This window comes from Coregonus clupeaformis, chromosome 30 (genome assembly GCF_020615455.1).
Source record: "Coregonus clupeaformis isolate EN_2021a chromosome 30, ASM2061545v1, whole genome shotgun sequence".
In the NCBI taxonomy this organism is placed as follows: domain Eukaryota; kingdom Metazoa; phylum Chordata; class Actinopteri; order Salmoniformes; family Salmonidae; genus Coregonus; species Coregonus clupeaformis.
Genome location: NC_059221.1, coordinates 28930395 through 28945701, shown reverse-complemented (window position 1 = coordinate 28945701; position 15307 = coordinate 28930395). Strand labels below are relative to the sequence as shown.

At 46.2% G+C, this 15307-nt stretch overlaps 1 protein-coding gene and 1 pseudogene across 1 annotated transcript; one reads left to right on the top strand and one right to left on the bottom strand.

Annotated features, from left to right (window-relative positions):
* Positions 1 to 15307, top strand: part of LOC121546464 — an 85747-nt pseudogene that overhangs the window by 51858 nt on the left and 18582 nt on the right.
* LOC121546425 (ceramide synthase-like) lies at positions 271 to 861 on the bottom strand. The gene has a single exon (XM_041857711.1). It carries the CDS (start codon positions 859 to 861, stop codon positions 271 to 273), a length of 591 nt encoding a protein of 196 aa, XP_041713645.1.

Here is a 15307-nt window from a genome sequence, read left to right as displayed (position 1 = left end):
ACAGATGCATGTCTGTATTCCCAGTCGTGAAATCCATAGATTAGGGCCAAATGTATTTATTTAAACTAACTGATTTCCTTATATGAACTGTAATTCAGTCAAATCTTTGAAATTGTTACATGTTGTGTTTATATTTTTGTTCAGTGTAGTTGACTAAAATGGCTCACTGTTTTCATCATTTTGACAATAACTAGACTAAACCATTATTCAAATGCCAAAAATGTGACTTAATGATATAGACTAGTCTAAATCGAAAACTGAGTGCCAAAATTAACACTGCAGCATAGTAGCCCCATTCACTTTGTCCAGGGGAGTGTGTTGCTGTTTGTAGTGGTTGAGGATCTTTCCCAGACAGACCGACGGTGTGCTAAGTTCTAGCAGTAACATGATGCCCTGAAAGTAATCCCCCTTGCCCTGTCGCCAGAACACAGAGATGGGGAAGCACACAGTGTCCATGACGACTATGTGGTGGAGCACCATGAGGAACTTGCGTTGCAGGTAGCCGGTCAGGGCCGTGCCCAGGGGTTTGGCACCACTGTCTGCTTTGTGATCCTTGACCCGTGCCTTGTACCAGTAGCACATGACCATAGCATAGATGTCATACACAAAGGAAGGCATGGCAAAGAGGATGTAGGCGCTGGCCAGCCAATACTGATCCTCGATGATGTCATCACAGGATGAGGCAATGATGTAACCAGTTGAGGAGGCTGTGATCGCCTGAACGGAGGACACCAACCCGGTTGACACTATGACTGCATCCCCTTCGCTCCACCTCAGTGCAGGGATGTACTTGAGGCATGTCTTGGAGAGCATGAACAGGCCTATGAAGAAGACCGACCCGGCAGCCAGGGTGGGCAACATGCCCCCATGCATTTGTCTGGGTGGCAAAGTTCAACAGGTAGTCCGGTCTTTGAGATCTCTCTCCCCTATCGAGATGTTGCAGTCGGGTCAGCGGCCCATTGAAACTCGTGTCCTGGAGAAAGCAATTAGCGAAGTCCCGGGAGTGCCTGCTTGGATGATGTATGTTATTTTTGTCTCTCTCATTCTCTCTCTCTGTCTCTTCACTTCCAACAGTGACCTAGTATCTATGTGTTAACTATCTAAGTGTTGACAGAGTGGGCAGTGCGATTGTCTGTCCTCTACAGTTTACGACAGCCCTCTTTTGTCCTGCCTCTGCTTCACCACTGACTTTATGGTAGGCGGGAGCAAATTGTTAGGTTCTGCACCAGAGTCCCTCTCTGAAGTTGAAGAGACACAGATGGTACTCTCCTCAGTGGCCTGTATTTGCATGCTTGCTGACTGCTAGCACCGGCACCTGACTCCTTTGTGTCGGCTGTTTTCAATGTTTGCTGAGAACTTTTGGGGTAAGCATTGCATTCAGAGGCAATATTGGGAAGGCATGTTTTCCCTATACTGCTTGTTCCATGCATAAGACTGGAATTGGTTTCAGTTGAAAACTGTTGTTTGTTTGCAGCCCTTCTTGGCACACCACATGGCCTAAAAACAAACAAAAAACACACTTATATGTGTGATTCTACAGAAGTGGTGCAAATTGCAGTCTTAAACCCTGACTCCTAAACTTCATACCACTGAAAACACTGCTACTCCTACTGCTCTCTCCTCGTCTGACCATGTGTTCTCGCATACCCCAAGAGCATCTGGTCAGCGGGGTGGTGGCACAGGAATCCTCATCTCTCCCAAGTGGACATTCTCTCTTTTTCCCCTGACCCATCTGTCTATCTCCTCATTCCATGCTGTCACAGTCACTAGCCCATTCAAGCTTAACATCCTTGTCATTTATCGCCCTCCAGGTTCCCTTGGAGAGTTCATCAATGAGCTTGACGCCTTGATAAGTTCCTTTCCTGAGGATGGCTCACCCCTCACAGTTCTGGGTGACTTTAACCTCCCTACGTCTACCTTTGACTTATTTCTCTCTGCCTCCTTCTTTCCACTCCTCTCCTCTTTTGACCTCACCCTCTCACCGTCCCCCCCTACTCACAAGGCAGGCAATACACTTGACCTCATCTTTACTAGATGCTGTTCTTCTACTAATCTCACTGCAACTCCCCTCCATGTCTCCGACCACTACTTTGTATCCCTTTCTCTCTCGCGCTCCTCCAACACTACTCACTCTGCCCCTACTCAGATGGTAATGCGCCGTCGCAACCTTCGCTCTCTCTCTCCCGCTACTCTCTCCTCTTCCATCCTATCATCTCTTCCCTCTGCTCAATCCTTCTCCCTCCAATCTCCTGATTCTGCCTCCTCAACCCTCCTCTCCTCCCTTTCTGCATCCTTTGACTCTCTATGTCCCCTATCCTCCCGGCCGGCTCGATCCTCCCCTCCTGCTCCGTGGCTTGACGACTCATTGCGAGCTCACAGAACAGGGCTCCGGGCAGCCGAGCGGAAATGGAGGAAAACTAGACTCCCTGCGGACCTGGCATCTTTTCACTCCCTCCTCTCTACATTTTCTTCCTCTGTTTCTGCTGCTAAAGCCACTTTCTACCACTCTAAATTCCAAGCATCTGCCTCTAACCCTAGGAAGCTCTTTGCCACCCTCTCCTCCCTGCTGAATCCCCCCCTCCCTCTCTGTGGATGACTTCGTCAACCATTTTGAAAAGAAGGTTGATGACATCCGATCCTCGTTTGTTAAGTCAAATGACACTGCTGGTCCTGCTCACACTGCCCTACCCTATGCTTTGACTTCTTTCTCCCCTCTCTCCAGATGAAATCTTGCGACTTGTGACGGCCGGCCGACAACAACCTGCGCGCTTGACCCTATCCCTTCCTCTCTTCTCCAGACCATCTCCGGTGACCTTCTCCCTTACCTCACCTCGCTCATCAACTCATCCTTGACCGCTGGCTATGTCCCTTCCATCTTCAAGAGAGCGAGAGTTGCATCCCTTCTCAAAAAACCTACACTCGATCCCTCCGATGTCAACAACTACAGACCAGTATCCCTTCTTTCTTTTCTCTCCAAAACTCTTGAGCGTGCCGTCTTTAGCCAACTCTCTTGCTATCTCTCTCAGAATTACCTTCTTGATCCAAACCAGTCAGGTTTCAAGACTGGTCATTCAACTGAGACTGCTCTTCTCTGTGTCACGGAGGCTCTCCGCACTGCTAAAGCTAACTCTCTCTCCTCTGCTCTTGTCCTTCTAGACCTGTCTGCTGCCTTTGATACTGTGAACCATCAGATCCTCCTCTCCACCCTCTCCGAGTTGGGCATCTCCGGTGCGGCTCACTCTTGGATTGCGTCCTACCTGACAGGTCGCTCCTACCAAGTGGCGTGGCGAGAATCTGTCTCCGCACCACGTGCTCTTACCACTGTGTCCCCTAGGGCTCAGTTCTAGGCCCTCTCCTATTCTCGCTATACACCAAGTCACTTGGCTCTGTCATATCCTCACATGGCCTCTCCTATCATTGCTACGCAGACGACACACAACTAATCTTCTCCTTTCCCCTTCTGATAACCAGGTGGCGAATTGCATCTCTGCATTTCTGGCAGACATATCAGTGTGGATGACGGATCACCACCTCAAGCTGAACCTCGGCAAGACGGAGCTGCTCTTCCTCCCGGGGAAGGACTGCCCATTCCATGATCTCGCCATCACGGTTGACAACTCCGTTGTGTCCTCCTCCCAGAGTGCAAAGAGCCTTGGCGTGACCCTGGACAACACCCTGTCGTTCTCTGCTAACATCAAGGCGGTGACCCGATCCTGTAGGTTCATGCTCTACAACATTCGCAGAGTACGACAGGAAGCGGCACAGGTCCTAATCCAGGCACTTGTCATCTCCCGTCTGGATTACTGCAACTCGCTGTTGGCTGGGCTCCCTGCCTGTGCCATTAAACCCCTACAACTCATCCAGAATGCCGCAGCCCGTCTGGTGTTCAACCTTCCCAAGTTCTCTCACGTCACCCCGCTCCTCCGCACACTCCACTGGCTTCCAGTTGAAGCTCGCATCTGCTACAAGACCATGGTGCTTGCCTTCGGAGCTGTGAGGGGAACGGTACCTCCGTACCTTCAGGCTCTGATCAGGCCCTACACCCAAACGAGGGCATTGCGTTCATCCACCTCTGGCCTGCTGGGCCCCTACCTCTGCGGAAGCACAGTTCCCGCCCAGCCCAGTCAAAACTGTTCGCTGCTCTGGCACCCCAATGGTGGAACAAGCTCCCTCACGACGCCAGGACAGCGGAGTCACTCACCACCTTCCGGAGACACTTGAAACCCCACCTCTTTAAGGAATACCTGGGATAGGATAAAGCAATCCTTCTACCCCCCCTTACCCCACCCCAAAGAAAAAAATTAAATAAAAAAATTGTAAAGTGGTTATCCCACTGGCTATAAGGTGAATACACCAATTTATAAGTCGCTCTGGATAAGAGTGTCTGCTAAATGACGTAAATGTAATGTAAATGTAAATGATTGAAAATAAAGCAATGAATGATTTTTCTGTGATTTTTAACACTTATTTCAATAGAACATCTTGAGTTGTTTTATTATTACATTGAAAGATGATCTAATTTGTAGTTTTTTATTTACTTTTAAACATCTTTCTCAAAAAAATGCTGTCCCACCTTTTGATGTCAGTACCAAAACGCACACATTAAAAGTCTGTAGAATTAATGTGCCTTAAGCCACACCCCTACAAATATCACCAGTTGATGGGATTGCACCCCTCTCCAGCATGAGTAGCCTGCAAACATTTTGGAGAAAATGAGTGCGCAAGTTGATCAATCTAAATGTATTTTTAAGAAGTGTCACTACCGATAATCGAATGTATCAAGAAATATTTAAAGTACGGTTTTGGGACTAAAACTGGGATGTACATCTGTCCAAATGAAAGATAGCCAGCCATATGTTAGCTATGGGGATTCTTTAAAGTCCAAAATAAGTCTAAATTGTCCAAACCGAAATGGTCATAACTGAAACAATTGACACCATAGATAGATAGATAGATAGATAGATGGATGGATGGATGGATGGATGGATGGATGGATGGATGGATGGATGGATGGATAGATAGATAGATAGATAGATAGATAGATAGATAGATAGATAGATAGATAGATAGATAGATAGATAGATAGATAGATAGATAGATAGATAGATAGATAGATAGATAGCGGTCTCATCTTAGTATGGCATCTGTGACAGCACGGGCAACGCCAATGAGGCTATCTCCACTTTAAAGTTGCACGCACCATGCTCTACCAACTGGGCTACAGAGGACCACAATGTGGGTAGTAGACAAGTGTACACTTCAGGAATAAGTGTAGAGTATTGAGATGCATAGCCAGCAAGGGTCTCCGACCCGCTAAGAGGCCAAACTGACATCTATTTGGCCAAAACATAAATAAGATAAAATGTATTCGTTGCATACACAGTTTACAGCACGACAAAAGGTTCAGCGAAATGCTTATGCGCCATCTCCCTCAACAATGTAGTACATAATCAATAATAACAATTAAAATAGTCAATATAACAAGTAGTAGAAGTAATAGAAGAGGTAGTATGCATAGTAATACATTTTTACACTGTATTTACAAATATAAAGTGGGTAGTGGAATCAGTAGTATACAGTGCATTCGGAAAGTATTCAGTTTTCTTCAGAAATTATAAACAAAAAAACTTTAATATTACATTTACATAAGTATTTACATCAGTACTTTGTTGAAGCACCTTTAGCAGCGATTACAGCCTCGAGTCTTCTTGGGTATGATGCTACAAGCTTGGCACACTTGCATTTGGCGAGTTTCTCCCATTCTTCTCTGCAGATCCTCTCAAGCTTTGTCAGTTGGATCGGGAGCGTCGCTGCACAGTTATTTTCAGGTCTCTCCAGAGATGTTAGATCGGGTTCAAGTCCGGGCTCTGGCTGGGCCACTCAAGGACATTGAGACTTGTCCCGAAGCCACTCCTGGCTGTGTGCTTAGGGTCGTTGTCCTGTTGGAAGGTGAACCTTCGCCCCCAGTCTGAGGTCCTGAGCAGGGTTTCATCAAGGATCTCTCTGTACTTTGCTCCATTCATCTTTGCCTCGATCCTGACTAGTCTCCCAGTCCCTGCTGCTGAAAAACATCCCCAAAGCATGATGCTGCCACCACCCTGCTTCACAGTAGGAATGGTGCCAGGTTTCCTCCAGACATGACGCTTGGCATTCAGGCCAAATAGTTCAATCTTGGTTTCATCAGACCAGAGAATTCTGTTTCTCATGGTCTGAATCCTTTAGGTGCCTTTTTTGGCAAATTCCAAGTGGGCTGTCATGTGCCTTTTACTGAGGAGTGGCTTCCGTCTGGCCACTCTACCATAAAGGTGTGATTGGTGGAGTGCTGCAGAGATGGTTGTCCTTCTGGAAGGTTCTTCCATCTCCACAGAGGAACTCTGGAGCTGTGTCAGAGGGACCATCTGGTTTTTGGTCACCTCCTTGACCAAGGCCCTTCTCCTCTGATTGCTCAGTTTGGCCGGGCTGCCAGCTCTAGGTTGAGTGTTGGTGGTTCCAAACTTCTTCCAATTAAGAATGATGGAGGCCACTATGTTCTTGGGGACCTTCAGTGCTTTTTTGGTACCCTTTTCCAGATCTGTGCCTCGACACAATCCTGTCTCGGAACTCTACGGACAATCCCTTCAACCTCATGGCTTGGTTTTTGCTCTGACATGCACTGTCAACTGTGGGACCTTATATAAACAGGTGTGTGCCTTTCCAAATCATGTCCAATCAATTGAATTTACCACAGGTGGACTCCAATCAAGTTGTAGAAACATCTCAAGGATGATCCATGGAAGTGTCTGAATACTTAAGGTATAAGGTATTATATATTTTTTATTTAATAAATTAGCAAAATATTCTAAACCTGTTTTCGCTTTGTCATTATGGGGTATTGTGTGTAGATTTAGATTTTTGTATTTTGTAACGTAACAAAATGTGGAGAAAGTCAAGGGGTCTGAATACTTTCCGAATGCACTGTATATTAGAACAGCAGCATTGTGTGTGTGTGTGTGTGAGAGCTCTGTGTGTGTGTTTGTGTGTAAATCTGTTTGTATGGGTTGGATGTGTGGGTAGTCAGTGCAACCATTACTAAGGTGCATATACTGTAGTCTTTCCGGAGCAAATAGTCTTTAAGCTGCAGGTCTGTGCAGGGAGATGGCTAGGTTATGTTATTCAGCAGTATGATGGCCTGGTGGTAGAAGCTGTCTCTGAACTTGTTGGTCCGAGACTCGATACTCCGATACCGCTTTCGAGATTGTAACAGAGTGAACAGTCCGTGGCTCGGGTGACTGGAGTCCTTGATGATCTTTCGGGCCTTCCTCAGACACCGCCTGGTGTAGATGTCCTGGAGGGCAAGGAGCTTGCCCCCAGTGATGTATTGGGTCGTCCGCACCACCCTCTGTAGGGCCTTCCGGTTGAGGGCGGTGCAGTTGCCATACCAGGTGGTAATGCAGCCGGTCAAAATGCTCTCAATTGTGCAGCTGTAGAACTTCTTTAGGATCCGAGGGCCCATGCCGGATTTCTGCGCCGCCTTCACCACGGTGGTGATGTGATAGGATCATGTCAGGTTCTCACGCCGATGAACTTGATGCTTTTTACCCTTTCCACTGCAGCCCGTCGATGACAATAGGGTCATGTTCCTCTCCCTCTATCCTTCAGTCTACGATCAGCTCCTTGGATTTGCTGACGTTGAGGGAGAGGCTGTTTCCTTGGCACCACTGTGCCAGGGCTCTAGTCTCCTCCCTGTAGGCTGTCTCGTCGCCGTCGATGATCAAACTTAATGATGGTGTCTGAGTCATTTGAGGCCACACAGTCAAGAGGGTACAGAGAGTACAGGAGGGGGCTGAGCATACATCCCTGGAGGGCCCCTTGTTGATGTCAGCGTGGCAGAGGTGTTGTTTCCTACATTCACCACCAGGGGTCTGCCTGTCAGGAAGTCCAAGATCCAGTTGCAGAGGGATGTGCTCATACCTAGGGCCTTTAGCTTAGTGTCATGCTTGGAGGGGACTATGGTGTTGAACGCTGAGCTGTAGTCGATGAACAGCATTCTCACATAGGTGTTCCTCTTGTCCAAGTGGGATAGGGCAGTGTGAAGAGCAGTGGCGATTGTCATCTGTGGATCTATTGGGGCGGTATGCAAATTGGAGTGGGTCCAAGATATCAGATAAGGTGGAGCTGATGTGGTCCTTGACCAGCATCTCGAAGCACTTCACGATGACAGAAGTGAGTGCTACAGGGCGAGAGTCATTTAGGCTGGTTACCTTCATTTGCTTGGGTACAGGGACAATCGTGGACATCTTGAAGCATGTCAGGACCACCGTTGGAACAAGGGGGAGGTTGAATATGTATCAAATCACATTTTATTGGTCACATACACATATTTAACAGATGTTATTGCGGGTGTAGCGAAATGCTTGTGTTTCAAGCTCCAACAGTGCAGTAATATCTAACAATTCACAACAATACACACATATAAAAGTAAAAGAATGGAATTAAGAAATATATAAATATTAGGATGAGCAATGTCGGAGTGGCATAGACTAAAATACAGTAGAATAGAATACAGTATATACACTGCTAAAAAAAATAAAGGAACACTTAACACATCCTAGATCTGAATGAATGAAATAATCTTATTAAATACTTTTTTCTTTACATAGTTGAATGTGCTGACAACAAAATCACACAAAAATTATCAATGGAAATCAAATTGATCAACCCATGGAGGTCTGGATTTGGAGTCACCCTCAAAATTAAAGTGGAAAACCACACTACAGGCTGATCCAACTTTGATGTAATGTCCTTAAAACAAGTCAAAATGAGGCTCAGTAGTATGTGTGGCCTCCACGTGCCTGTATGACCTCCCTACAACGCCTGGGCATGCTCCTGATGAGGTGGCGGATGGTCTCCTGAGGGATCTCCTCCCAGACCTGGACTAAAGCATCCGCCAACTCCTGGACAGTCTGTGGTGCAACGTGGCGTTGGTGGATGGAGCGAGACATGATGTCCCAGATATGCTCAATTGGATTCAGGTCTGGGGAACGGGCGGGCCAGTCCATAGCATCAATGCCTTCCTCTTGCAGGAACTGCTGACACACTCCAGCCACATGAGGTCTAGCATTGTCTTGCATTAGGAGGAACCCAGGGCCAACCGCACCAGCATATGGTCTCACAAGGGGTCTGAGGATCTCATCTCGGTACCTAATGGCAGTCAGGCTACCTCTGGCGAGCACATGGAGGGCTGTGCGGCGCCCCAAAGAAATGCCACCCCACACCATGACTGACCCACCGCCAAACCGGTCATGCTGGAGGATGTTGCAGGCAGCAGAATGTTCTCCATGGCGTCTCCAGACTCTGTCACGTCTGTCACATGTGCTCAGTGTGAACCTGCTTTCATCTGTGAAGAGCACAGGGCGCCAGTGGCAAATTTGCCAATCTTGGTGTTCTCTGGCAAATGCCAAACGTCCTGCACGGTGTTGGGCTGTAAGCACAACCCCCACCTGTGGACGTCGGGCCCTCATACCACCCTCATGGAGTCTGTTTCTGACCGTTTGAGCAGACACATGCACATTTGTGGCCTGCTGGAGGTCATTTTGCAGGGCTCTGGCAGTGCTCCTCAAGCTCCTCCTTGCACAAAGGCAGAGGTAGCGGTCCTGCTGCTGGGTTGTTGCCCTCCTACGGCCTCCTCCACGTCTCCTGATGTACTGGCCTGTCTCCTGGTAGCGCCTCCATGCTCTGGACACTACGCTGACAGACACAGTAAACCCTCTTGCCACAGCTCGCATTGATGTGCCATCCTGGATGAGCTGCACTACCTGAGCCACTTGTGTGGGTTGTAGACTCTGTCTCATGCTACCACTAGAGTGAAAGCACCGCCAGCATTCCAAAGTGACCTAAACATCAGCCAGGAAGCATAAGAACTGAGAAGTGGTCTGTGGTCACCACCTGCAGAACCACTTCTTTATTGGGGGTGTCTTGCTAATTGCCTATAATTTCCACCTGTTGTCTATTCCATTTGCACAACAGCATGTGAAATTTATTGTCAATCAGTGTTGCTTCCTAAGTGGACAGTTTGATTTCACAGAAGTGTGATTGACTTGGAGTTACATTGTGTTGTGTAAGTGTTCCCTTTATTTTTTTGAGCAGTGTACATTTGAGATGAGTAAAGCAAAAATATGTAAACATTATTAAAGTGACTAGTGTTACATTATTAAAGTGGCCAGTGATTCCAAGTCTATGTATATATAGGGCAGCAGCCTCTACGGTGCAGGGTTACGTAACTGGGTGGAAGCTGCCTAGTGATGGCTATTTAACAGTCTGATGGCCATGAGGGAAGCTGTTTTTCAGTCTCTCGGTCCCAGCATTGATGCACATGTACTTCTGGATGATAGCGGGGTGAACAGGCAGTGGCTCGGTGGTTGTTGGCCTTGATTAGCTTTTTGTCCTTCCTGTGACATCGGGTGCTGTAGGTGTCGTGGAGGGCAGGTAGTTTGCCCCCAGTGATGCGTTGACCGCACCACCCTCTGGAGAGCCCTGTGGTTTTGGGCGGTGCAGTTGCCGTACCAGGCGGTGATACAGCCCAACAGGATGCTCTCAATTGTGCATCTGTAAAAGTTTGTGAGGGTTTTAGGTGCCAAGCCAAATTTCTTCAGCCTCCTGAGGTTGAAGAGGCACTGTTGCGCCTTCTTCACCACACTGTCTGTATGGGTGGACCATTTCAGATCGTCAGTGACGTGTACGCCGAGGAACTTGAAGCTTTCCACCTTCTCCACTTCAGTCCCATCGATGTGGATAGGGCTGTTTCCTGAAGTCCACGATCCGCTCCTTTGTTTTGTTGACGTTGCGTGAGAGGTTATTTTCCTGGCACCTCACTCCCAGGGCCCTCACCTCCTCCCTGTAGGCTGTCTCGTCATTGTTGGTAATCAGACCTACTACTGTTGTGTCGTCTGCAAACTTGATGATTGAGTTGGAGGCGTGCGTGGCCACGCAGTCATGGGTGAACAGGAAGTCCATGAACCAGTTGCACAGGGCGGGGTTCAGACCCAGGGCTTAATGATGAGCTTGGAGGGTACTATGGTGTTGAACGCTGAGCTATAGTCAATGAACAGCATTCTTACATAGGTGTTCCTCTTGTCCAGATGGGATTGGGCAGTGTGCATCATCTGTGGATCTATTGGGGCGGTAACAAATTGAAGTGGGTGTAGGGTGTCAGGGAAGGTAGAGGTGATATGATCCTTAACTAGCTTCTCAAAGCACTTCATGATGACAGAAGTGAGTGCTACAGGGCGATAGTCATTTAGTTCAGTTACCTTTGCTTTCTTGGGAACAGGAACAATGGTGGACATCTTGAAGCAAGTGGGGACAGCAGACTGGGATAGGGAGAGATTGAATATGTCTGTAAACACTCCAGCCAGCTTGTCTGCGCATGCTCTGAGGACGCGGCTAGGGATGCTGTCTGGGCCGGCAGCCTTGCGAGGGTTAACACTCTTAAATGTTTTGCTCACGTCGGCCACGGAAAAGGAGAGCCCACAGTCCTTGGTAGCGTGCCACGTCGGTGCCACTGTGTTATCTTCAAAGCGGGCGAAGAAGGTGTTTAGCTTGTCTGGAATCAAGACATCGGTGGCTGGTTTTCCCTTTGTAGTCCTTGATTGTCTGTAGACCCTGCTACATACGTCTCGTGTCTGAACCGTTGAATTGCGACTCCACTTTGTCTCTGTACTGTAGTTTTGCCTGTTTGATTGCCTTACGGAGGGAATAACTACACTGTTTGTATTCAGCCATGTTCCCAGTCACCTTGCCATGGTTAAATGCGGTGGTTCACACTTTCAGTTTTGCGCGAATGCTGCTATCTATCCACGGTTTCTGGTTTGGGTAGGTTTTAATAGTCACAGTGGGTACAACATCTCCTATACACTTCCTGATGAACTCCGTCACCGTATCCGTGTATTCGTCGATGTTATTCTCAGAGGCTACCCGGAAACATATCCCAGTCCGCGTGATCAAAACAATCTTGATGCATGGATTCCGATGGGTCAGACCAGCGTTGAATAGTCCTTAGCACCGGTGCGTCCTGTTTGAGTTTCTGCCTATAGGAAGGGAGGAGCAAAATGGAGTCATGATCAAATTTGCCGAAGGGAGGGCCTTGTAGGCATTTTCAAAAGCTGAGTAGCAGTGGTCCAATGTTTTCTCAGAGCGAGTGCTACAGTCAATGTGTTGGTAGAATTTCGGTAGCGTTTTTCTCAAATTTGCTTTGTTAAAATCCCCAGCTACAATAAATGTGGCCTCAGGATATGTGGTTTCCAGTTTGCATAATGTCCAGTGTAGTGCTTTGAGGGCCGTCGTGGTATCGGCTTGAGGGGTAATATACACGGCTGTGACTATAACCGAAGAGAATTCTCTTGGGAGGTAATACGGTCAGCATTTGATTGTGAGGTATTCTAGGTCGGGTGAACAAAAGGACTTGAGTTTCTGTATGTTATCACAATCACACCATGAGTAGTTAATCATGAAACATACACCCCCGCCTTTCTTCTTCCCAGAGAGTTCTTTATTCCTGTCTGCACGATGTACTGAGAACCCAGCTGGCTGAATGGACAGAGACAGTATGTCCCAAGAGATCAATTTTTCTGTGAAACAGAGAATGTTACAATCCCTGATGTCTCTCTGGAAGGAGATCCTCGCGCTGAGCTCGTCAACTTTATAATCCAGAGACTGAATATTGGCGAGTAATATAAGCGGTGGATGGTGTGCGCGCCTCCTAACTCGGACTAGAAGTTCACTCCGAATACCTCTTCTCCGCCTGCGTTGTTTTGGATCAGCCTCTGTAATCCGTTCAATTGCCCTGGGGGGTACGAACAAAGGATCCAATTCGGGAAAGTCGTATTCCTGGCCGTAATGCTGGTGAGGTACCGCCGCTCTGATATCCAAAAGTTATTTCCAGCTATATGTAATAACACAAAAACAATTATTGGCTAATAATGTAAGAAATAACACACAAAAAAACAAAATACTGCAAAGTTGCTTAGGAGCTAGAAGCAGAGCTGCTCTATCTGTAAACACTCCAGTGAGGGTGACTCATTGCAGACATAGGCATAGTAAAGGGACTCCTAGTCTTCACCCAGTAGCTCAGATTGTCACTGGTCATTTCGCCTCTTGAATGCTTTTAATTTGTTTCCATTCTGACTCTGTGTATTAGGCTATAGGCCTAGTGTAATGTAGTACGGAAGAAATTTAAGTTGTAAAAGCCAATTATTGTTATGAAATGCTTATCATATTTTTTATATGCAGTAAAAATTTGACAATATCGCTGAGATGAATGTTGTGTGTGTATATAATGTTTTAGTTATGATAGCGATGTAACTTGCACTTTGTTTTCAGGTTTGACTGAGACAATGTATTCCCCTAACCTTATTCTTTTATTAATATTATGTTACTTGGGTATGTCTTTCCATATCATATGTAAGACTAAATGCCATTTGTAATATATTTTTGTGCATATACAGTACCAGTCAAAAGTTTGGACACCTACTCATAATAATATATAATAGTGAAGACATCAAAACTATGAAATAACACATATGGAATCATCTAGTAACCAAAAAAGTGTTAAATAAATCAAAAGATATGTTATATTTGAGATTATTCAAATTGCCACCCTTTGCCTTGATGACAGCTTTGCACACTCTTGGCATTCTCTCAACCAGCTTCACCTGGAATACTTTTCCAACAGTCTTGAAGGAGTTCCCACATATGCTGAGCACTTCTTGGATGCTTTTCCTTCACTCTGCCGTCCGACTCATCCCAAACCATCTCAATTGGGTTTAGCTTGGGGGATTGTAGAGGCCAGGTCATCTGATGCAGCACTCCATCACTCTCCTTCTTGGTAAAATAGCCTTTACACAGCCTGGAGGTGTGTTGGGTCATTGTCCTGTTGAAAAACAAATGATAGTCCCACTGAGCCCAAACCAGATGGGATGGCGTATCGCTGCAGAATGCTGTGGTAGCCATGCTGGTTAAGTGTGTCTTGAATTCTAAATAAATCACAGACAGTGTCACCAGCAAAGCACCCCCACACCATAACACCACCTCCTCCATGCTTTACGGTGGGAACTACAGATGCGAAGATCATCTGTTCACCCACACCGCGTCTCACAAGGACACGGCGGTTTGAACAAAAAATCTCACATTTGGACTCCAGACCAAAGGACAAATTTCCACCGGTCTAATGTCCATTGCTCGTGTTTCTTGGCCCAAGCAGGTCTCTTTTTCTTATTGGTGTCCTTTAGTAGTGGTTTCTTTGCAGCAATTCGACCATGAAGGCCTGATTCACACAGTCCCCTCTGAACAGTTGATGTTGAGATGTGTCTGTGACTTGAACTCTGTGAAGCATTTCTTTGGGCTGCAATTTCTGAGGCTGGTAACTCTAATGGACTTATCTTCTGCAGCAGAGGTAACTCTGGGTCTTCCATTCCTGTGGCGGTCCTCATGAGAGCCAGTTTCATCATAGCGCTTGATGGTTTTTGCGACTGCACTTGAAGAAACGTTTAAAGTTCTTGAAATGTTCCGTATTGACTGACCTTCATGTCTTAAAGTAATGATGGACTGTCGTTTTTCTTTGCTTATTTGAGCTGTTCTTGCTATAATATGGACTTGGTCTTTTACCAAATAGGGCTATCTTCTGTACACCCCCCTACCTTGTCACATTCCAGGTGACTACCTCATGAAGCTGGTTGAGAGAATGCCAAGAGTTTGCAAAGCTGTCATCAAGGCAAAAGGGTGACTATTTGAAGAATCTGTTTTGTTTTGAAGAATTTGTTTAACACTTTTTTGGTTACTACATGATTCCATATGTGTCATTTCATAGTTTTGATGTCTTCACTATTATTCTACAATGTAAAAATATAGGAAAAACCCTTGAATGAGTAGGTGTGTCCAAACTTTTGAATGGTAGTGTATGTGTTTTAATATACTATCCAGATAATAAAGTCTCTGATCACGGAACATCCATAGAATTCTAGAAAAATACCGCTGTTCAGTAAAACAACTGTAACTCATTCACAGTAAAAGGTATTACTATTCTGATTAAAGATTTTAAATCCTTAAAAAATAAGGAATACTCGATATGCTTTACGTTTTTCTCGATCTTCCTTAGGAAGTTGTGTAATCACAGTTGTTTGGGAAAAAAAGTGTTGATTTTCATAGATACACATTTTCACAGGTGTTTTTTCTTGACTGATTGCCATTTGATTAATGTTGTGCAATTGTATGTCAAATCATGTGAAAGGCATTTTCTCAGCATTCAAAATATGTATCATGTTTTCATATACAG